General features: G+C 40.0%; 1 protein-coding gene across 1 annotated transcript in view; it reads right to left on the bottom strand.

Annotated features, from left to right (window-relative positions):
* Window positions 1-8,540: 8,540 nt before the first annotated feature.
* The window catches only part of CCT6B (chaperonin containing TCP1, subunit 6B (zeta 2)), a 38,228-nt gene continuing 22,465 nt past the window's right edge, over window positions 8,541-24,303 (bottom strand). The window contains exons 9-12 of the mRNA XM_006891057.1: window positions 16,071-16,242; window positions 11,767-11,869; window positions 9,621-9,693; window positions 8,541-8,613 (exon numbers count right to left, since the gene is read on the bottom strand). Of these exons, the coding sequence (XP_006891119.1) occupies window positions 8,541-8,613; window positions 9,621-9,693; window positions 11,767-11,869; window positions 16,071-16,242 (421 nt within the window). The remainder of the gene's footprint in view (window positions 8,614-9,620; window positions 9,694-11,766; window positions 11,870-16,070; window positions 16,243-24,303) is intronic.

Here is a 24,303-nt window from a genome sequence, read left to right as displayed (position 1 = left end):
TACGCTGTCCCTCCACTCTCCCAAACACGATGTCCCTCTCGAAGGAATAGTCACTGCTTGCAACATGCCCAAAGTATGTCAGATGAAGCTTCAGAATCCTTGCCTCCAAGGAGCATTCCAGCTTCACTCTCTCCAAGACAAACCTGTTTGTTCTCCTAGCAGTCCACGGTATACTCAACACTCTTCTCCAGCACCACAGCTCAAAGGCATCTTTCTATCATCCCTAGTAACTGTGCAGCTCTCAGATGTATAGCACGCAATTGCAAAGACTATAGCCTGGGTCAGGTGCACCTTAGTCTCCAGCCTGATGTTGTTGCTCTTCAGTTCTCTGGAAAGGTCCCTAACAGCTGACTTTCCCAATGCAATTCATCTCTCGATTTCCTGGCTGTTGGTACCAAGAGTAATATTCTTAGACAACTTGATTACTATCTCAATTTCTACTGCTGCTATAACAAAGTCACCACAAATGTTTGCTTTAGCAAACAGAATTTTTTTCATTCACAATTTAAGAGGGAGTTCTGATGGCCTAGTGCTAAGAAACTGCACTGCAATCTTGAAGGCATGCATTTTGAATCCACTAGTTGCTCTGTGGGAAAAGGCTGGGCAATCTCCTCCCATGCAATTAATGGCCCCTGAAAAAACATTGGAGGGCCATCTGTGAGTCAGTTCAGACTCGATGATACTCAACAACAACAAACAAAGAGGCTAGAAGTCCAAAGTCAGAATGTTGGCTGTAGTGGCAAGTTTTCTTCCTCTTTCTCTCTGTGTCTGTCTTGTGATTCTAGAAGTTTCTCAGCCCATAAACCTATGTCCAAAGGATACACTCGTCTTGGCTCTTCCTTCTTGGTGGGAGTGAGGTCCTCTGCCCTTCCCTGTTCTTTCTCCTTTTACTTCTTGTGAAACAAAAGGTGATGCAGGCCACCCTCCAGTGAAACTGGTTTTATATTAGAGTTATATCAGGTTATGGTCTAAATAAGGATTTTGCAACTCACTCTAATCCCCTTAAAATTGACTGCCTGACTACATATCCAATCACATCATGGAGGTGACTGCATCATCACATAACTGCCTCTAAGTTGGCCTAACAGAGGTTAGGATTTACAACATATAGGATAATACTAATATCTAATACTGAGACTCACGGACTCATCGACACAGATTTTGAAAGAACACAATTCAATCCATAACAATTATCAGTCCCCTCAAAAAATTATCAGCCTAGATATTGCAAAATCATCTACAAACTATTACATAAATAAGACTTTTTTGCAAGGATGTAGAATACAAAAGCCAATGTATAAAACTTCATAGTACAACAACAAACAATTAAAAATGCCAATTTTAGAAAAGACCCTATTCATAACAGTTCCTAAAGCAAGATACTTTGGAACAAACCTAACCAGGGACACAATGTATTTTTATAGGAAACATTTAAAGCTTTATTGAAACAAAACATTTCCTAATAAAAAATATTTTATTGGAGTACTTAGGAAGAAATAAATGAAGTGATATAAAATATTTATGAGTGGAAGAACTCAATATATTAAGATGTCAGTTTTTCCTGAAATAATCCTACAATTATTGCACTTTCAATAAAAACATAATTCTACAACCTAAATCTAATATTCATTTTGAAGAGGGAAAAGATCCAAGAACAGTCAAGATAATTTTGAAATAAAAAAAGGAGAGATAAAAGAACTTATCAAGGCTTTTTATAAAGATTTAAGAATTAAAATAATGTAGAACCCTTATTACCAGCAATCGGGAAATAAGGAGATGCATTGCACTGGGGAAATCTGCAGTTAGAGACCTCTCCAAATTATTGAGGAGTAATGATGTCAGTTTAAGGGCTAAGGTGAGTCTGATTCAGGCCATAGTCTTTCTGATCGCTTGCTATGCATCTGAGAGCTGGAAAACAAATAAGGATGACAGAAGAATTGATGCCTTCGAGCTATGGTATTGGAGAAGACCACTTAACATCCCATGGACAGTCAAGAGAACAAATAGATATGTCTTGGAGAGGATGCAGCCAGAGTGCTCCTTGGAGAAAAGAATGATGAGGCTTCGTTTCACATACTTTGGGCATGTTGCTAGGAGGGGCTTATTCCTTGGAGAGGGGCATGATGGTAGGAAGGGTGGAGTGTTGGAGAAGGAAAAGAAGACCCTCAACTAGGTGGATTGACGTGATGACTGTCACAATGGGCTCTTCTGTGTCAGGAAGTGTGAAGATGGCACAGGATAGAACAGGGTTCAGATGTTTGGTTCATAGAGTCTCCATGAGTCACACTCAACCCTGTGGTACCTAATAACAACACAATCACAACACGATGGACATAGTGGCAATATACCAGAAAATTAGAACAATATCTTGTGACCAGAAACAAATCCAAACAAAATTTAACCAATCTATCAGAATGTAATAAGAACTTAGTATATATGGCAGAGGTGCCATAACAACTCACTGAGTGCGAACATTTGGTTAGCCATATGGGGGCAAAATTAGATCCACATTCCACATCATACATGTGAAAAAAACCTAAATGAACTTAAGGCCTAACTGTGATGATAAAATATTTTAAACATTTAAAATATAGGAAAATACCTCTACTGATTTAAGTAGAGAATAATTTCTTGTAGGAGCACAAAAAGTGCAAGCTCAATAGAAAATATTTTCTAAATTTCAGTACATAAAAATGAAAATATGCTTATCAAAGTCCACACACTCTACAAGAGTGAAAGAGAGAAGTCTCCATCCGATAAAAAATATTGTGCTATATAGATATATACATATGCATATAATCAAATGGAAAGCGAAAACATTAAGGGACAGGAACAAAATTTTTATAGAATTAGAAATGGGTAATATGCATATAAAAATAAACTAAAAATCAAGGTAAGTGCTTTAAAATATAATTTCATAACATTCAGATGGGCAAAAATTTGAAGTTTAATATCAAGCCTTGATCAACTCAGCTCACTGCCATCAAGTCAGCTTTGGCTCACCCTCCATCGAGTTTCCAAGCCTGTAAATTAGAACAAGAGGAGACCGCTCATCTTGCTTCTGGCAAGTACTGGTGCATTCAAGACACCAGAGATGTACAGCCTCTGGGCTAGCGGAGAACTTGCTACAGACTTGGCAAATACAAAGTTAAGGTGACTTAAACACCAGCAATTCCACTTCTAAGGTATAATCCCTAGCAAAACTCTCATCTCAGAGCCTAAGGAGACATGTACAAATAAATCTAATGCACTGTTGTTTAAAATAGTGTTATTGTTGTATATTGTTGACTACACTGAAACTCATAGTAACCCTATAAACAACAGATCTGAACCCTGCCCTATCTCGTGCCATTTCACCATTTCCGACACACTTGATTGCACTGTTACAGTCACCGTAGCAATCCATCTTGTTATGGGTCTTCCTCTGTTACACTGATCCCACCACCTTTCCAAGAATGATGTCTTTCTCCAAGGACTGGCCCCTTCTAACAATATTCCCAAAGCATGTGAGACGAGGTTCACCCGCTTTGCCTCCAGAGACAATCCTGGTTTCACTTTCTCCAAGACAGACTTATTTGTTCTCCTGCCAATACATGGGATATTCAGTACTCTTCCTCAACACTACAACTTAAAAATAACTTAAAGGTCCATCAATAGATACAATATATAAAAACACTGCAATATTCTACAACAGCTAATATGACTAAGGTGCGTCTGATACAGGCCATGGTCTTCGCAATCACTTGTTATGCATCAGAGAGTTGGACAATGACCAAGGAAGATAGAAGGAGAATTGATGCCTTTGATCTGTGGTGCTGGAGAAGAGTATTGAGAATACCATGGACTGCTAGGAAAACAAACATATTTGTCCTGGAAAGGGTTAAACCGGGTGGCTCCTTGGAGGCAAGGATTCTGAGGCTCCGTCTAACATACTTTGGACATGTTGTGAGGAGAGACCGGTCCTTGGAGAGGGACATCATGCTTGGGAGGGTGGAGGGACAGCGCAGGAGAGGAAGGCCCTCTATGAGGTGGATTGATTCAGTGACTGGGATAATTGGGATGGGAGTGTCAGAGACAGTGCGATTGGCACAGGACAGAGCAGAGTTTAGGGCTGTTGTACATAGGGTCACTATGAGTCGCAAGCGACTCGACGGCACATATCAACAACAACAACAATATGAAATCATGGATAAATTTCTAAACCATAATGCTGGGGGACAGGGAGCTCTAGTAGTGTAGTGGTAAGAAGTGGTGCTACAATCTCAAAGGTATGTGGTTTGACTCCACCAGCTGCTCTGCAGGAGAAGGAGGGGCAATCTCTTCCTGTGTGATTTACTGCCTCTGAAAACCCACTGGAGGGTCAGCTACATGTCGTTCTGACTCGACAGCACATAACAACAATGCTGCAGGGGGCAGAAAATAAATGTGTGTGTGTGTGTGTGATTAACTACATATATTTGGGGGGAGGGTTTGTTTTCTTTTTTGATAAAATTTTCTTTTATTAATTTAATGAATGTTTACAGAGAAATTATATTTCATTCATTCCTTGTTGCACATTTTACCGTCTCTCCCAATTCACTTTAAAAAAAAAAATTTATTCACTGTTACACAATTACCTACCTCCCCCATCCCTAGTCCTCTTTGCAATGATGTACTTCTTACTCTGGGCTCTTGAGGTATGTAAAATAACTAATCATATATTCCTTTTAAACAGTTCTTTCCTTCATCTGTTCCAATGTAATGGTCATTATTTACTCTTATCCCATTCTCCTCCCAATCCCCCATGTCAGACCTGCTTTATAACAGTATATATTTTAAAAACTCAGAAATACTATTTTACATTGTCTATGTATTGTTGTTTCGCACCTCAAGTTGCCAGCGACTCATAGCAACCCCATGCACAACAACTCTGAATCCTGCTCTATCCTGAACCAACCTTATTGTCTCTGACACACCTACCTTCCTTTACCCCAGTCACTAAGTCAATCCACCTCATCTAGGGTCTTTCTCTCCTGTGCCATCCCTCCACACACCCCAAGCATAATATCTCTCTCCAAGGCCTGGTCCTTCCTTGCAACATGCCCAAAGTATGTCAGATGGAGCTTCACCCTCTCCAGGGTGAAACTTTTTGTTCTCCTAGCAGCCCATGGTATACATTCAATACTCTTCTTGAACATCACAGCTCAAAGGCATCAATTCTCCTTCTATCATCCCTAGCCATTGTCCAGCTTTCTGATGCATAGTAAGTAATTGCAAAGACTATGGCCTGGATCAGGCGCACCTCCATTTCCAGACTGATGTCATTGCTCTGTACATTGTCAGTACTCTGGAGAATTCCCTGACAGCATACTCCCCCAATGCAATTTGTCTTTTGATTTTTCTGGCTGCTGGTACCAAGAGTGTTGATTGTAGAGCCATGCAAACTAAAGCTGTTCACTATCTCAATCTCTTCACCATCCATCATGATGCTGCCAATCAGCCCAGAGGTGAGAATTTTCCTTTTCTTGATGTTGAGCTTCAATCCATATTGAAGGCTGCAGTCCTTGACCTTCTGCAGCAAGCACTTCAGGTGCTCCTCAGTTTTTTAGCATACTAGAAATATTTTATAATTTAAATATTTCACATTAAAAAGGTTTGTCAATATGACTCATATACCTGCTTTATAGGGTCTATCTTACAAAATAAGGACAAAGGTTAAAAAAATCGGAGTTTTGTTTGCTATAGGAAAAAAAGAAAAACTTGAAGAAAAGCAAAAATGCACAGGAATAATTATTCCAAAGGGCTAATGTTGTCTAAAGGGCACACAAATCTCAGCCAGTATGACCACGAGACCAAAACAACTAGATGGCACCCACCTATGATTATTGATCACTCTGATTACAGTATAAGAACCCAGATAGAGTAGGAGAAAAATGTGAAAGAAAACTCAAAAAAGAAGAAGACCAGGTATACTGCTGTGAGAGAGACTGGTGGAACCTTTGGGAATCGTTAGACATTGTTCAATGCTGGAAGTGAATTCAGCCCTCATGGATTCACTTTCAGTCCAAAAAATCACTCACTGCCATCAGTGACTTAGATCATAGTGACCCTTCATCAGGATTCCAAGGCTGTAACTCTCAATGAGAAGAGACTGTCCCTATTTCTTCCACAGAGTCACTGGCGGACTCAAAACATGGGAGACACAAGTCCTTCTGTTTAACAGCACGTGATAGAGATGCAGAGCTCCTAGGCCAGGAAACAGTGCCTATAAAGTGGGCAATAACACCAAGGAGGTATGCACTTCACAGAATAATCAATCATACAAGACCAAAAGGGCTGCATTTGCCCAGGGACAATGCTCAGAAGGCAGGAAGGAACAAGAAACCAAAAACGTGGGAAGATTAGTGTGAAGAGGACTGTTACATTATAGGGGTTGTAATTAATGCCACAAAACAAAACATGGATGAATAGTTAAATGGAAAATGCAGAGCAGATTATCCAAGAGGCTGGGCTCTATGAGGAGAATTGTGGCATCAGGATTGGTGGAAGATCTATTAACAATCTGCGTTACGCAGATGACACAACCCTGCTTGCTGAAACTGAGGAGGACCTCATGCACTTGCTGCAGAGGGTCAAAGACTGCAGCCTCCAATATGGATTGAGGCTCAATGTCAAGAAGACAAAGATTCTCAGGATGGATGGCGAAGAGATTGAGATTGTTCACAGCTTCAGTTTGCTCGGCTCCACAGTCAACACTCTTGGCACCAGCATTCAGGAAAACAAAAAGTGTATTGCGATGGGAAAGTCTGCTGTTAGGGACCTCTCTAAAGTACTCAGGAGCAACAGTGTCTCTCTGGAGACTAAGGTGCGCCTGATACAGGCCATGGTATTTGCAATCGCTTGTTATGCATCAGAGAGTTGGACAATGACTAGGGAGGACAGAAGGAGAGTGGATGCTTTTGAGCTGTGGTGCTGGAGAAGAGTACTGAATGTACCATGGACTGCCAGGAAAACTAACAGATTCATCTTGGAGAGGATTAAACCAAGCTACTCCTTGGAGGCAAGGATTCTGGGGTTTCATCTGACATACTTTGGACATGTTGCCAGGAGGGACGGGTCCTTAGAGAGGGACATCATGCTTGGGAGGGTGGAGAGATGGCGCAGGAGGGGAAGATCCTCTATAAGATGGATTGATTCGGTGACTGGGGTAATCGGGATGGGTGTGTCAGAGGCGGTGCGGTTGGCGCAGGATAGAGCAGGGTTTAGGGCTGTTGTGCATAGGGTCGCTATGAGTCGAAAACGACTCGACGGCACATAACAACAACAACAACTATAAATTTTCATCCAAATAAAAATTTTTTTTCGAAAAAAGGAAAACAACTGGGAGAATAAACTGCAATATAACCACATAATGAAATATCATGTGGCCATAAAAATGTGATTCTTTTTTTGGAACATTAAATTAGAAAGATAAGCTATAGTAGAAATTCTGTAACTTTACTAACAAAAGTGTATTGCTAAGTAAATTAGTATCTAACCCAAGTATAAAACCTAATGATCACTCCCACATGGGGAGGCAGGTTTTGAGGGGAATCTCACAGTCCTCCCAGATCTGCAATAAAGTGATACTGAAAAAGAAAGAAAAAGATAAGCTATAAAGCAACAAACTCTCATCTGAGGCATTAAATAGTTAAAGGAATCCTCTCCTGTGTGTACAAACACACAGAAGCTCTACTGATGCATGTGCCATACTTTAATCTCTTATCAACAGCCATCCATGGAAAAAAGTTAACCAGAGAGTAACATAAAGTACAACAGATTCATTATACATCTTCGAGAAAAAAAATATATAGTGCTATAATATCTGTTAAGGAAAATCTGTATCCAAAGCCAAGACTAATTATTTCCCAGGGTTAGGGCCAACAATCTTACCTTTTCAAATGAAACTTGTTCTGGTTCATCATCTTTTCAGAGAGCTACTGAGTTAGTTTATATATTGTATGTGCAAGTTGCTAATTATATGTAAAATAGAGCCAGGTGAAATATAATCAACTATATACAAATTAAACTGTCAGGCACTATAAATCAGTGCAACCAAAGCTAAACTCACAAAGCAATGATTTATGACAGAAAATACTGGTAACAAGGGGCATAAGAGAGAATAAAACATTTGGTCCTTCTACATTGCTCCCTTCTGATAAAATGAAAATTTACTTCAGTGCTCTAAAACTGGGGACTGTGCCTCCATATTTTGTTAAATAAAGGTTTTCTAAAAGGGCTAAGAATCATACAAGACTATATCTTAGGGAAACTGTAATGGCAAATGATAAAGGGAGGGGAGTTAGGATTTTCAGGAAAAAATATTCCCATCATTATGCCTTTATTATGAAAACATTTCTTGTGTTCTTTGTATTTTGATAAAATATTTTTGAGACTGCTGAGATCAACAAGCTGCATTTATTGTGTAAATATTATCAATAGCTTGGACTACATAGTGTTCATTTGATGCCAGATGTGTTACATCTTAGCTTCCCTTGCAAAGGAGTTGGTTTTTTATTAAGTCACCCTTTGAGAGAAGACATTCCAGCTCGTATAATTTCATCAACCAGGAGAATGTTGGTGGCGATCACTGTGCTGAGAAAAAGACAAGAAGATGAGGAAAGTCCACCTACCCACTCTGAAAGGTGCTTTGCTCTTCAAAGATTATAGTATGCTATTTTATGAGACAAAGTTATTATATTTACAAGGATCGCCTCCTATGTTATAATTTCAACCACTTTACTGATAAAGTGGAAGCTTGATTTCATATTCCAGGAAAACTGAGCTCATTACTCTTTCACTTGATTTTTTTCCCCCACTAAGGGCCTAAAGTTTCTCTGTCTCCCCACCCTTACCAAATAAGCAATAAAATAACCCCTCATTCACTCACTGTCAATGAGTTGGAATTCATTATAACTGACCCTCTGACAGGTTTTCAGAGGCTCAAAATCACATGGGAGAGGACTGTCCATTTTTCTCCCGTGGGGCAGCTAGTGAATTTGAACTGCCTAAATCTGAGTTGCCAGTAGAACTTCTTATGTACTAGGCCACTCCTTATAATGTTGTTGTTTGCTGTTGATCAGAACTGACCCATTGCTGACCATTCAGCAGGTTTTCAGAGGCAGTAAAGTGCATGGGAGGAGATTTCCCATCTTTCTCCATTGGAGCAGCTGGTGGATTCAAACCACATGCCTTTGGGAATGCAGTGCAGTTTCATATTTCTGGGCCACCAGAACTAGAATATAAAAAAGGAAGCTCTGGTGTCTTAGCAGTAAGGAGTTGTTCTGTCAACCCAAAAGCAAGCAGTTCAAATCCACCAACTGTTTTTAGGAGAATGATAGGCAATCTCCTCCAGTGCAATTTACTACCTCTGAAAATTCACTGGAGGTTCGGCTATGAGTCAGTTCTGACTCAATGGTATATAACAACAAAATAGAAAAGGATTTATAAAATGACAAAAGCTTATCTTCTTAACTGGATCAAAATTTCATACATTTTACAGGCTTTTCCACTCTTAAGGTAACAAAAGTAATGAAAAATTTTAATATTCTCAATTATGTCCCTAAAGGCTTTATTTTCTCTTCATATTAATATAGACTTACCAAGAGTGAAGAAGTTGTTTTTTCACACAGTAATTATCCCAAATTCCTGCATCTGCTGCTACCATTGGTTTACCTGCAAAGTAAAAACAAATTATTTGAATGCTACAATCTTGATACATCCCCCTAATATTTGCTGTTATACTCTAATAGCATTTTTAATACACCACCAAAACAACTAATGCAAAGCTCATCAGTGACTTCATATTCCTTAATCCAGTGCCAAGTCTCAGTCCTCACACATCCCTAACATTGGCCAGTGTTGGTCCCATTTCCTGACTCCTTTTTCTTCCCTTGTCTTAGAGGATACCACGCTCTCCTGTTGTCTCTCTTTTGCACTAGGGACTCCTTCATATACTTTGTGGGTTGCTGTCTTCTTCCCTGAGTTCCTAATGTGAAGAACCCACTCATTTCTGGACTGCTCTCCTCTGTCTGTACTCACTCCATGAATGATCTAAGCTGTTCTTCTAGATTTAAATCACCTGTGTTCTGACATTCTTGAGTTTTTTTTCTCTCCTGCTCAGATCCTTCGTCAGCTGCAGATTCATATATCCAACTACATAGTTTACTTAGTGAAAACTACCGACACTTTAACTTAGCCAAAATTGAATGCTGACATTCCTTGCAAGAACCTATAATCTTCTCCAACCCAGTAAATAGCAACTCAAACCTTTTAGATGCTCAGTTGATGTCTTACCACAGAGCAGGCAGAGATCCTCTGAAGCATAACTAGATCATGTCACAACTCTGTTTCAAATACCTCCCTATTCCACCAGAGTCAAAGTCAAAGGCCTTACCTGGGCTCACATGCTGTCCCATGTAATTCGACCCTCTGTTGCCTCTCCCATCCCTTCCCCTTGTCAAAAACATCCAGTCCCACTTTTCCAATGACTTTCTGTCCCCTTTCCCTAAGTAGCCCTGGTGGCTAGTCCAGAGCAAGTTGGACACCTAATCCAAAGGCTGCATGTCTCTGGCAGTTTGAATTCACTAGAACCTCTGAGGGAGAGAGAGCGGAAGGTCCCTTCTCATTTTAATTTACAGCCTTGGAAACCTGATGGAGCATCACTGTGGGTCAGCAGTGATTCGATGGCAGTGAATGAGCTTGAGTTCCCTCTCTCTAGCACACTCTTTCCCCAGAGAACCACCAGCTAACTTACTTCATCATTTCTTAATCATCATAATTATGACTAAAGCAATGAGTTTTGAGTTTATCATCTTCTCAGTGAGGTCTGCCTGGACCACTCTCTAAAATAGCAACTCAATCCCTGCCCTCCTGTGCTAGCATTCATGATCATCCTTACACTACTCTTTTTTAAATTGTGATTTGAATGCAAGTTTACAAAGAAATTGGCTATTCCCTCACTCATTTATATAGATTCATTCCTCTTCTCTCCCCCTTCCGTCCCAATGCATGCCCTGTACCAGCTTGTTAGCTGCATTACTCATATTGTCTTATTGGCCATTCTTTTCAGAATTACCTTCTCTTCAGCAACTCCAGTGCTGTATTCCTTATCTGCCTGTTCTCCACACCTCCCACCTCCACCTCCACCACTCCTTAATCTTTGTGATTTTATCACAGTGGTCTTATACTACACTTGCCCCTTTGGGACTGAGTTAACTCGCTCAGCATCATGTCCTCTAGACTCGTCCATCTGTCCATCTCACAGTGTTTATTGAGATCTCCAGTGTTTTTCAGTGTTGCAAAATGCTCCATTGTGTGGATACACCACAGTTTCTCCATTCATTCATTGATGGACACACGGGTGGCTTCCAACTCTTCACTACTATGATAATGCTGCTACAAACAGGGGTGTGCATACCCTTATACCATACTTTTATATTTTTTTTCCATAGCATTTGCTATTCTCTACAATGTTAATGGTACTTATTTACGAAGCCCATCGTTTATCGCCTGTCTTTTCCCACTAGAATAGAAATTCGCAGGATTTTTGTCTTTTTTGTTCTATGTTAAATTCAAAGAGTCAAATAATAAGCAGTCAATACCTATTTCTTAAATTAATATTTTCTTTTAAGAAGTTCAAGAGTAAACTGAAAATATTAGAAATGTAAATATTAGAATCACCTAAACCCTCACTCTTCTTACAAAATCCCTTTCTTTATTAAGTAGCTAATTTTTCTTCTTTCTTACCTGTATTCAAATCTATGCCAACAAGTTGTTTTGATTCTGAATGCTCAGCCTGAACTTTTAATAGTGTTTCCTGCTCGTCGTAACCAGCATTCTGAGCAAGAGCCTTTAGGAACAAAAAGAATAATCAATATTCTGTGTGGAATATCTATACATAAATACTTGAGTATCAAACATAAAAAAGAAGACACTACTTGCTCATTTTCAGAAAACACATTAATAACATGCTAATTATAGTATTCTTGTTTTGAAGAATTTCATTCTTAACCTAAATCAAAATATTATTTTAACTATTTAGTTGCTGTGATGCTGAACCTTGTGCCACTGTGGTGTCAAACGCCATAACGGTTACCCATGGCGGACAGTGTTCGGTGGAGCTCCCAGTTTAAGACAGGTTTGGAAGCAGGAGTGGCATCCACTTCCTAAACAACATACTTCTGGAAACTCTATGAACTTTGAAAAACAGGAATAGTTATAGAAAGGCTTCAGGTCTTTTATTCATAGGGTTGCCATGAGTCATGCTTGACTCGACGGCAACCACCACCACCACCACCATTCCCTAGTTCTGTTCCCATGACAGTCTCTTGGTCAAGGTATAGGCTTCTCATAAGTAAGTGTTCTGGGATTCCCATTCTTCTCAATGTTGACCACAGTTTGTTATGACCCACAGACTCAAGTCCCTCTGCATAGTCAACAAAACATCTGCAGCACCTTTGTGCCTCTCTTCTCCCTGAGGAGAGCCATGACTTGTGGATGAAGGTATCCATGCTCTAAAACAGCTTCATATTCCAAGTGATCCCAAACTTGATGAGGAAAAGGGTACTACCAATGTACTGTGTTTACCAATTTGTGTCAAGCATAGGATCATTCCTTAGTAAGAAAAGAGATCTAATTATAAAGAGTCTACAAATTATGGATATTCTGAAGAATTATCAAATTATCAATTATCCAAGACAGGAGCCTTTGCTGGAATTATTAATATTTTAATTCAGGTAATTGCATATTTTCCATCTTTTTTCCTATAGTTTTTAGTAGTTCATAATCAAAGAAAAGAGGGATTGTACTTTTCTGTCCTGTACTTTTTAAGCAAAGAAGCAAAGAACTTTCTTTTTCTACCTTGTTGTTACATGGAAAAATCTGGTTTCTCTCCTTTCTATAGGAATTAGAATGACAATGACAAACCCAAGCTGGTATCTGGGAGTGCTAACGAGCATGATGTGGGAGAAAGATGAGCAATATCCTCCTCTACAATTTAGAGCCTCTGAAAATCCACTGGAAGGTCAGCTATGGTAGGTTCTGACTTGATAGCACTCAACGACAAACAGCCTGAAAAAGATCCAAGTCTATAGACCTCAAAGTGGATTACATCTCAATATTAAGAAAACAAAAACTCTCACCATCAGACCAAATAGCAACATCCTGATAGGTGGACAAAAGATTGAAGTTGTCAATGATTTAATTTTTCTTCAATCCACAATCAGAAGGCTTAATAGCAGCAGTGAAGAAAGCAAAAAACCTGTTGCATTGGGCTAGGCTGCTGTCAAGGACCTCTTTAAAGTCTTGAGGAGCAAAATGACAGTCTGAAGACTAAGGCGTGCATGACTTAAGCTGTAGTATCTTCAATTGTTTCACATACATGTGAAAATTGTTGTTGTTGTTGATGATGATGTTGTTATGCACCGTCAAGTTGCCTGCAACTCATAGCGACCCTATGTACAACAGCCCCAAACCTTGCTTTATCCCTTGCCAATCTTATTGTCTCCAACACACCTATCCCCATTCCCCAGTGGCTGAACCAATCCATCTCATCGAGGGTCTTCCTCTCCTGAACTGTCCCTCCACCCTCCCAAGTATGACGTCCCTCTCTAAGGACTGATCCCACCTCACAACATATCCAAAGCATGTCAGACAAAACCTCAGAATCCTTGCCTCCAAGGAGCAGCCTGGCTTTACCCTTTCAAGGACAAACCTGTTTCTTTTCCTAGCAGTCCATGGCATATTCAAGACTTTTCTCCAGCACCACAGCTCAAAGGCATCAACTCCCCTTCTATCATCCCTAGTCATTGTCCAGCTCTCTGATGCATAGCAAGTAATTGCAAAGACCATGGCCTGTATCAGGCACACCTTAGTCTCCAGACTGGCATTGTTGCTCTTCAGTACTTTAGAGAGGTCTCTGACAGCAGACATTCCCAATGCAATTTGTCTTTTCAATTTCCTGGCTGCTGGTACCAAGAGTGTTGACTGTAGAGCCAAGCAAACTGAAGCTGTCAACAATCTCAATCTCTTTACCATCTATCATGATGCTGCCAATCGGCCCACTGGTGAGAATCTTTGTTTTCTTAATGTTGAGCTTCAATTTATATTGAAGGCTACAGTCCTTGACCTTCTGCAGCAAGCTCTTCAGGTCCTTCTTAGTTTCAGCAAGGAGGGGTGGGTCATCTGCAAAATGCAGATTGTTGAAAAGTCTACCTCCAATCTTGATGCCACACTTCTCCTCATAGAGCCCAGCCTCCAGATAATCTGTCTGCATGTAGATTGAAAAGATATGGAGATAGGACACATCCTTGACACACACCCTTCCCAATTTTGAACCATGCAGTCTTTCCTTGCTCTGTTCTAACAACTGCCTCCTGGTCCAAGTATAGGTTTCACATAAGCACAATCAAGTGTTTGAGGATTCCCATTATTCTCAGAGTCAGCCACAGTTTGTTGTGATCCACACAGTCAAATGCCTTTGCATAGTCAATGAAACACAGACATTCCTCTGGTACTGTCTACTTTCAGCCAAGATTCATCTGACATTAGCTATAATACCCCTAGTGCCATAGCCTCTTCTAGATCCAGCCTGCACTTCAGGCAGTTTTCTGTTGATGTGCTGTCCAAGTCATTTTTGGATAATCTTCAATAGAATCTTGCTTCCATGTGATATCAATTATACTGTTTGATAATGTTCACACTCTGTCAGGTTACCTTTCTTTGGAATGGGAACAAATATAGATCTCTTCCAGTCAGTTGGTCAGGTAGTTGTCCTCCAGATTTCTTGGCACAACTTAGTGAGCACATCCAGGGCAGTGTCTGTTTGCTGAAATATTTCAATTGGCATGCCATTGATTCCTGGGGACTTGTTTTTTGCCAATTCTTTCAGAGCAGCTTGAAATTCTTCCTTCATCAACACAGGCTCTTGCTCATACATTGTTTCACGGAATTCTTCAGTGTCCACCAATTCCTTTTGGTATAATAACTCTGTACACTCTTTCCATCTTCTTTTAATGCTTTCTGGATCATTTAATATTCTCTCCAAAGCATCCTTAAGTATTGCAACTCAAGGTTTGAATTTGTTCTTCAGTTTCTTCAGATTAAGAAATGCTGAGTAAGTTTGACCCTTTTGACTTTCTGACTCCAACTCCTTGTACATTTAACTGTATACTTTACTTGTCTTCCTGTACTGCCCTCTGGAATCTTCTGTCCAACTCCTTAATATCTTGATTTCTTCCCTTTGCTTTGGCTTCTTGGTGCTCCAGCGCAATATTATACAATGAAAAAAGAAGACTGAAAAAAGAATTAATGCCTTTTAATGGTTGTATGGGTGAAGAGTATTGACTATATCACGAACTGCCAAAAGAATAAGCAAATCTGTCTTAGAAAAAGTGCAACCAAAGGGAACCTTGGAGGTAAGGATGGTGAGATTTCATCTTACATAGTTTGGGCATGTTTTCAGGAGGGGCTAGACCTTGGAAAAGAGCATTATGCAGAGAAAACCTTCAATAAAATGAGTTAACACAGTGACTACCCAAGTAGGGTGGGGGTTTGTGCAAGTATGGTGGTGGCAATGGTGCAAGACCAGGCCTGGTTTCCACCTGCTGTTCAGAGCACTTCTGTGAAATGTAGTCAAGTTGATGGCACCTAACAACAACAAACAGCCTCAGGTCCTTAACTTTCACAACTTTAAAATGCAAAACTCTGGATATCATTTTTTTGATATCTAACTTAAAAAAATTCAAGTTCCAAACTTCTCCATCATGCTTGATCACAGACCCATTCTGAAGGAAATGTATGTAGCTACTTGTAAGAAGTATGCTTCAGAGGAAGAGGCAAGGGGATAATCTGGCTTCATGAAGCTTCTGCAAGGGCTCTAAATTTGTACAAAAGTTATCCTGGTTTTAATATCATGTAGATAAGAGAAAAACTATCTGAGAATATTCAAATAGATTCAGACTCTCTCGTCTGCTGTTAAATAATACAGGTCATTTGAAATCAGATGCCTTTATGCCTACCCCCTTGTTCAGTTGCCTTTAGGGGAGATGTACCTTAGGAATGATGAGTAGGGCCTCAGCAAAAGCCTGGACTCCAAGACGAGCTCTCCCTTTGACTCTGTGCTTGTGTGCAGCTAGGCTTTCAGCTATTGCCACTTCAACTGCCCCGGCCCCTGGAACCACACAGCCTATCAGAGGGGAAAAATGATTCACAAGGCATGTCAAACTTCAGATAAACCACATAAAAATTCACTATTCAAATGTGTTCTACTATGCTGCTTATCTCTAAAATTAATTTCAATACATAGAGAAATTGAGTTAGCTTAGTAATTAGGTAGTCTCATGAAACATTCTGAGGTGGCTGCTGTGTACCTGTACCATTGAGTCAAAACCAACTTGTAATTAACCTTCCAGGGGGGTTTCAGAGGCAGTTAACTGCACTGGAGGAGACTGTTCATGTTTCTTCTGCAAAGCAGATGGTGGGCTTGAGCTGCATGCCTTTGGGTTAATAGTTCAGCTCCTTACTGCTAAAGCATCAGTGCTCCCTATCTCGATTTGTTGTTGTTAGGTACTGTCCAGAAGGAACTGGCCCATAGCTGATCCTCCAGTGGATTTTCCCCTGAGGAACAGCGTTGGTGGATTCAAACCATGTGCCTTCAGATTAGGGTGCAGCTCTTTATCACTAGACCAACAAAGCCGGCTAGGTTAGATGCATTAAACTATTAGGAGTGGTATAGAAAATTGGCTAGTAACAGTTTTATTTGTTTGTTTTGCTATCAACAGTTTTATTTCATTGTTATTTTTCTGGCTAAGAAGGATAGACATTTCTTTCAATGTTATCTTACTCTTTCTTGATTACATTTAAAAGGTTGTAACCATGGTAGGTAACTGATTTTAATATATGATCCGAAATTTTTTTAGGCCAATACAGACCTAAATACAGTTTTGGAATGGAATTCTTTAGGTCTAAATGAAGAATTTGTTGTGTATACTAGAACAGAACTCAGATTGAAAACTGAGAAGATTTTGTTATTCTAGAGCAAAAATCTTGTTAAATACATCAATTTTCACATCAGGGTGTGACTTTTACACCTGCTTATGTGTTTTTATAAAGCATATGACTCTTCTTTGAACCAAAAAACTTACTCTGTAATTACCCATATTTAAAACAAAACAATATAAAAAAGAATCTCTCCTTTATACTACATCATCTTTTTACTACTGTGTAGTTTATCTGCTTCATTTCACAATGTCACATTTCAAAAGAGTCCTTTGCTTTCTACGAAGATGGTGCCAAAAGCAAAGAAGGAATCCCCTGCCCCTCCCAAAACTGAAGCCAAAGCAAAGGCTTTAAAGGCCAAGAAAGCAGACCTGAAGGACATCCACAGCCAAAAAAAAAGAAAATCTGCACGTCAGTCACCCATCTTCCGGCAGCCTACAACACTGAGACTCTGAAGGAAGCCCAAATACCCCTGGAAGAGCGGCCCCAGGAGAAACAAGCTTGACCACTATGCCATCATCAAATTTCCCCTGACCACTGAGTCAGCCATGAAGAAGATAGAAGATAACAACACACTTGTGTTCACTGTGGATGTCAAGGTCAACAAACACCAAATTAAACAAGCTGTAAAGAAGCTCTATGACTTTGAGTGGTTAAGGCCAACACTGTGATTAGGCCTGATGGAGGGAAGAAGGCCTATGTTCTACTTGCTCCTGACTATGATGCTTTGGATGTTGCCAACAAAATTGGGATCATCTAAACTGAGTCCAGCAGGCTAATTCTAATTACAAATTTTGCTCACCATACAAAAAAAAAAAAAAAGTCTTTGACCCACCAGGTAGATCACATCCTCACCTCCCTTTCATACTTCAAAAACAAAAGGTCCTTGTTAAATACTGAATTGTTGTTGTTATTGATTGCCATTGAATGAAGTATGACACATAGTGACCCTATGAAAAAAAGGCCTGAAGCCTTTCTATAACTATCATCATTTATCAACGTTCATAGAGTTTCCAGAGGCATGTTGTTTACGAAGTGGATGTCACTCCTGCTTCCAATAAATACTGAATATATACCAAAAATACTTGTAAGATATAAATATGGAAAAACATATATAAAGTATAAAAAATAACAATAAAATAAATAAACCAGGCTGCTTCTTGGAGGCAAGGATTCTGAAGCTTCGTCCGACATACTTTGGACATCTTGCAAGGAGGGACCAGTCCTTGGAGAAGGCCATCCTGCTTGGGAGAGTGGAGGGACAGCACAGGAGAGGAAGACCCTCATTGAGATGGATTAACTCAATGACTTGGGTAATCGGGGTAGGTGTGTCGGAAACAGTGAGACTGGCACAGGACAGAGCAGGGTTTAGGGCTGTTGTACACAGGGTCGTTATGAGTCGCAAGCATCTTGACGGCATATAATAACAATAGAACACTAATGTCTCAGCTTAAGAAACAGAACACTTCCAATACTTTTGAAAACCTCTCTGATTCTATTCTCCTATGAAAACATATCAAAATTTATGAGATTGGGAAAGAAGTCTCAAACCAATGACTCCAGTGTCCACCTGAAAAAAAAATTGGAAAAGAGCTCTTTCTTTTCCTCAACCATTGTACCTAGTGTGGCATTGTGTTGTCTTCACCATGTCTTCTCATAAGACTTTCAGGATCAGGATGTTTCTGGCCAAGAAATGAAAGCAGAGCTGCCCCATTCCTGAATGGATTCAAATGAAAACTGGTAATAAAATCAGGTAAACTCCAAGGGGAGACACTGGAGAAGAAGCAAGCTGGGTCTCTAAGGAGTCATACACATGATGGCAGCAAACATAATGAACCTTTGTTCATTAGCATCGCACCATGTCAAGGTGACAGACATGCTATCATATCAAGTTTAAAATCATGTCACAATCTGATCACTTCTCATGGGATGAATGTGGTTTTATGCACCTATGTTTTCAGATGCACTAATAAATATGTGAAACCGATGGAGTAAAAGCAATTATGTCAGTCAAGAGACTAAGGTATGCCTGGTCCATGCCATAGTCTTTGCAATTACTTGCTATGCATCAAAGAGCTGGACAATGACAAGGGGTGACAGAAGAATCAATGCCTTTGAGTTGTGGTGCTGGAGAAGAGTATTGGACACACCATGGACTGCTAAAATAACAAGCAGGTCTGTCTTGGAGAGGGTGAAACCAAGTTTCTCCTTGGTGGCTAGGATTTCAAACTTCCATCTCACATACTTTGAGCATGTGGCCAGGAGGGATCAGGCCTTGGAGAAGGACATTTGCTTGGAAGGGTGGAGGGACAGAGCAGGAGAGGAAGACCCCAGATGAGACGGACTGACACTGAGGCAATGGGATTAGATGTGTCAGAATTAGTGAGACTAGCTCAGGATAGGGCAGGGTTCAGAGCTATTGTACATAGGGGCACTATGAGTTGCAGGTGATTCGATGGCACATAAGAACACATAATAAATTGTTATCTGTGGGAGAAGGATGGGAAATCTTCTCCCCATGAGAGTAACTGTCTCTGAAAACCCACCAGAGGGTCAGCTATGGGTTGGTTCCAACTCTACAGTAAACAACAACATAATATAAATAAAGCCTTGGAAACAACCCAAGTGCCCCTCAACAGACAAATGGTTAAAGAAACTGTGGTTCAGTCACACAATGGAATATTATGCTTCAAAAATAAATGATCTAGAATTTGTGAACTACTGCACAACACAGATGAAACTAGAATAAACTATGCTGAATGATAAAGTTACTCACAAAAGGATAATTCTAAGACCACCAATATAGAGACCTAAGAAACAGTTTATATACTGACAGAATCAACATTGGAGGGTTAACAGAGAGGAGAAAGAAGCAAAAGAGAAGGGACAAAAAAAATCATCACATTCATAAACTGGTGTTCTGCCTATTGTAGCAGTCTCCCTCCCCCACTACCCCAGAAGTCCCTTCTCCTTACCCCTTTATTCTTTTCAAAGGAAAAAACAAAAGCCACATGTAGCAATACAAAGAAAGCAGGGCAAAACAAAAAAGACATTGAATTGGTAGTTTAAAACTTTTCTACTTCAAGAACATATGGCTTCCTAGATGCATTCTACCAAACATTTAAGGAAGAAATAATGTCAATTCTATATACTTTCAGGAAACTGAAGAGAAAGAATCCCTTGCAAGTAATTTTATGAGACCAATTTAATTTTGACACCAAAATTTAAAAAAAGGAGTTACGAGGGGGGGAAAGTACAGACTGCTATCCCTTATGAATACAGATACAGTATTAACAAAATTTTACAAACAAAACCCAACAATATATACATAGCCACTCACTCACTGCTGTGAAGTCACAATCAACACATAGCTGACCCATGAGTAGATTTTTGAAGACTGTAAATCATGTAGGAGATCGCCCGCCTTTGTCCTGAGGAGCAGTGGATGAATTTGAGCTGCCTGCCTTTGAGTTGGCAGCGTACGTCCCAATCCACAAGGCCATCAGAGCTCCCTACACACACAGCAGAGCCATAAATCTCCATGCCTCTTGCAAACAGTGGCTAACCACGTCTAAGAAGAAATCAGATAGGCTCCTATTTATAATTTCAGTCACTTAAATATTTATAAAATGAGTACTGGTAGTGCAGTTGATTAAGCATTAGGCTGCTAACCAAAAGGTCAGCAGTTCAAAGCTACTAGCCACTCCACAGGAGAAAGACGTTGCATTCAGTTTCTGTAAAGTTAAACAATCTAGGAAATAGTAGCAAGCAACTCTAACTGTTCTATGGTTTTTACTTTTTTGGCTATTATGAATAATACTGCTACCAATGTTCGTATACAAATTATATATATTTGGGGAGGGTAGGAAGAAAATACGCAACAATGAAAAAAATCTAATAAATATTAAAAACAAACAAATTTTTGTATATCCCTATGTTTTCAAATCCCTTATGCATAGATCTAGAAGTGAAATTGGTGGGTCATATGATAATTTTTCCATTAACATCACATTAATTGACATGACATGGGCTTGACAATGACATAACACTGACTTGACACTGACATGATCTTCGCACTGACTTGACACTGATATGGCACTGACTTGACATTAACATTGCATTGACTTAACCTGACATTGACTTAACAATGACATGATATTGACACAATGCAGACATGATATTGATTTGACACTGACATGACAATGTCCAACTGACTAGAAAATACCCATATTTGTTGATGTCAGATAGCTAAAAGCAGAGAATACCAGAATAATATCTAATGGGTTTTATTGACTATACAAAGGCATTTGACTGTGTGAATCATAACAAATTTTGGCTAACCTTGAGAAGAAAGGGAAGAACATTTAAATATGCTCATAGATCAAAAAGCTGTTGTCCAAACAGAGAAAGGGAACACTGCATGGTTTAAAATCAGGAAAGGTGTGTGTCAGGGCTATATCCTATCTCCATACCTATTTAATCTGTATGCTGAGCAAATGATTCAAAAAGTTGTATATTATTAAGAAGAATGTGGCATGAGGATCAAAGGAAGACTCCTCAACAACCTGTGTTATGCAGATGATACAACTTTGCTGCAAGTGAGGAGGACTTGAAATGCTTCCTGCAAAAGATCAAAGACTACAGCCTCCAATATGGACTGCATTTCAGTATCAAGAAGACAAAAATCCTCACCACTGGGCTAATAAGCAACATTGTGATAGATGGAAAAAGGGTTGGCATTGTCAATAACTTCATCTTACTTGGATCCACAACCAACACCCTTGGTACCAGCAGTGAGGAGATCAAGAGACATATTGCACTGGACATGTCAATTGTCTTCAATTTACTGAGCAATGATGTCAGTTTAAGGACTAAGGTTTGCTTGATACAGGCTATGGTCTTTCCATTCACTTGCTATGCATCTGAGAACAGGACAATGAATAAGTATGTTGTTGTTGTTGATTGCCGTTGAGTTGAGGTCAACTCATAGTGACTCTATGAACAAAAGATTTAATGCCTTCCCATAGCTATCATTGTTTCTCCAAGTTCATAGAGTTTCTAGAGGTATGTAGTTTAGGAAGTGGATGCCAATCCTGCTTCCAAACCTGTTTTACAACTGGGAGCTCTACCAAACACTGTCCACAATGAGAAACCATTATGGTATTTGATAACCCCATGGCACAAGGTTCAGCATCACAGCAAACCCAGGTTACTTCATACAGCACATTGACAAAGACTGGTGTACAAAGTGAAAGAATGTTCCTCCAGGTTATAAAAGCACTAGTCTTATTTAGCAGTGGTAAAGCATTGCAGAGTTGAATATGACTGAGAAAAAACTTTGCACAAAAGACCTGAACTCTGTTCTATAATTAACATCATTTCTGTACATTTATAAGAGAGTTTGTAGACAAAAGAAAAATTGATTCCTCTGAGTTACGGTGTTAGAGAAGAGTACTGCATATCCAATGGAATGCCAAAAGAAGAAACAGACATGTCTCATGGAAAGCGTAGGCAGAGTGTTCCTTGGAGGTAAGGATGGTGAAGCTTTCTCTTACATACTTTGGCCATGTTGCTAGGTGGGGATATTCCTTGGAAAGGGATATCATGCTTGGAAAAGGGGAGGCACAGAGAAATAGAAGATCCTCACCTAGATGACAGACACAGTGACTGCAGCAGTGGGCTCAAGTGTGTCACAGTTGATAAGGATGGCATAGGATAGGACAGGTTATTGGTCACTATGAGTCACATTCAACTTGATGACACCTAACAATAACAACACAGTAATTTATGTATAACTTTTTTTGTTATGTTTGAAATAATTTATTGTGAGAATACTTTCAAAATATGTGTTTGGGCCTATTGATACTTTTTTACTTAAAATAGTATTGTTGTTAGATACCATTGAGTCCACTACAATTCATAGCTTTCATAAGAATAACAGGAATTTATGTACACAGGTTTTTGGGGTTTTTTTGTTTGTTTGTTTGTTTGGTTGGTTGGTTAACAAATGGTCCGTTATTGAAATGTTTTCATCTGTAGTTCCTTAGCTGGCTGGGCATTCCACAGCACCACTGGTGATGTCATGAGGGTGGCGGCCATCAACATTGCAGCCCACAGATTGGGCAGTTCCTAGGATCTCTTTAATAGTTCCAGAGAGTTCTCTGGCTAAAGACCGGTGTCGCATCTGCCGGGCAATGCCAACAATCTCATCAAAAGTGATATTTCCACTGTGCTTAATATTTTTCTGCTTCTTTCTGTCTCTGGGTGGTTCCTTTAGGGCTTTGATGATCAGGGCAGAGGCAGAAGGTACCACTTCAATCTGGGCCTGTCTGTTCTGAATGGTCAGTTTCACTGTAATCCTTAGTCCCTTCCAGTCACCAGTGGCCTTGGCAATGTCATCACCAACCTTTTTTGGAGACAGACCAGGGGGCCGATCTTGGAAGCCAGAGCGGAAATAGCACCGACTTCCCCACCTCAGGTACACGACTTTAATCTCGTTGGGGTCGAACTTGGGCGGCATGGCGGAGGGGGCTGGTGTCGGATGAACCCAGATGCGGGACGACCGAAGAAAGTTGCACAGAGGCCTCCTCCGAGCCGAAAGCCAAAATGCTATGTATCCGTTTTTGAGGAAATCTGTTTTTCAAGGATGCTAGACCATTTAACATTCCCACAAGTAATGTACCAATTTCACCACATCCTCATTATCCTACTGGTTGTGAAATGCTATTTCTTTGTCGTTTTGATTTGTATTTCATGCCTTTGAGCCGTGGTGTTGGAGAAGATTATTGAATATGGACTGCTAGGAGAACAAACAGGTTTGTCCGGGAGAGGGTTAAACCAGGATGCTCCTTGGAAGGAAGGATTCTGAAGTTTCATCTGACATACTTAGGACATGTTGCAAGGAGGGACCAATCCTTTGAGAGGGATGTCATGTTTGGGAGGGTGGAGGGACAGCACAGGACAGGAAGACCCTCAATAAGATGGATTGATTCAGTGACTGGGTTAATGGGGGTGGGTGTGTCAGAGACAATAAGAATGGCACAGGATAGAGCAGGGTTTAGGGCTGTTGTATATAGGCTCACTATGAGTCGCAGGCAACTCTGTGGCACATAACAACAACAATGATGTGGAGCATCTCTTCACGTGCATGTGATTCTGTGTTCAAGTTGCATATTTTTTTAACTATCTACCTAAGCTGCTTTGAAGGAAATAGCAAAAAATAAGGCTCCAGGAATAGATGGTATACCAATTGACATATTTCAGCTAACAGATGCTGCCGTGGATGTG

Source organism: Elephantulus edwardii, unplaced genomic scaffold, assembly GCF_000299155.1.
Source record: "Elephantulus edwardii isolate Elephantulus edwardi_28Jun2011 unplaced genomic scaffold, EleEdw1.0 scaffold00094, whole genome shotgun sequence".
Taxonomy (NCBI): Eukaryota; Metazoa; Chordata; class Mammalia; order Macroscelidea; family Macroscelididae; genus Elephantulus; species Elephantulus edwardii.
Note: the sequence above shows the minus strand (reverse complement) of the source record. Positions and strands in the feature narration are given on the sequence as shown.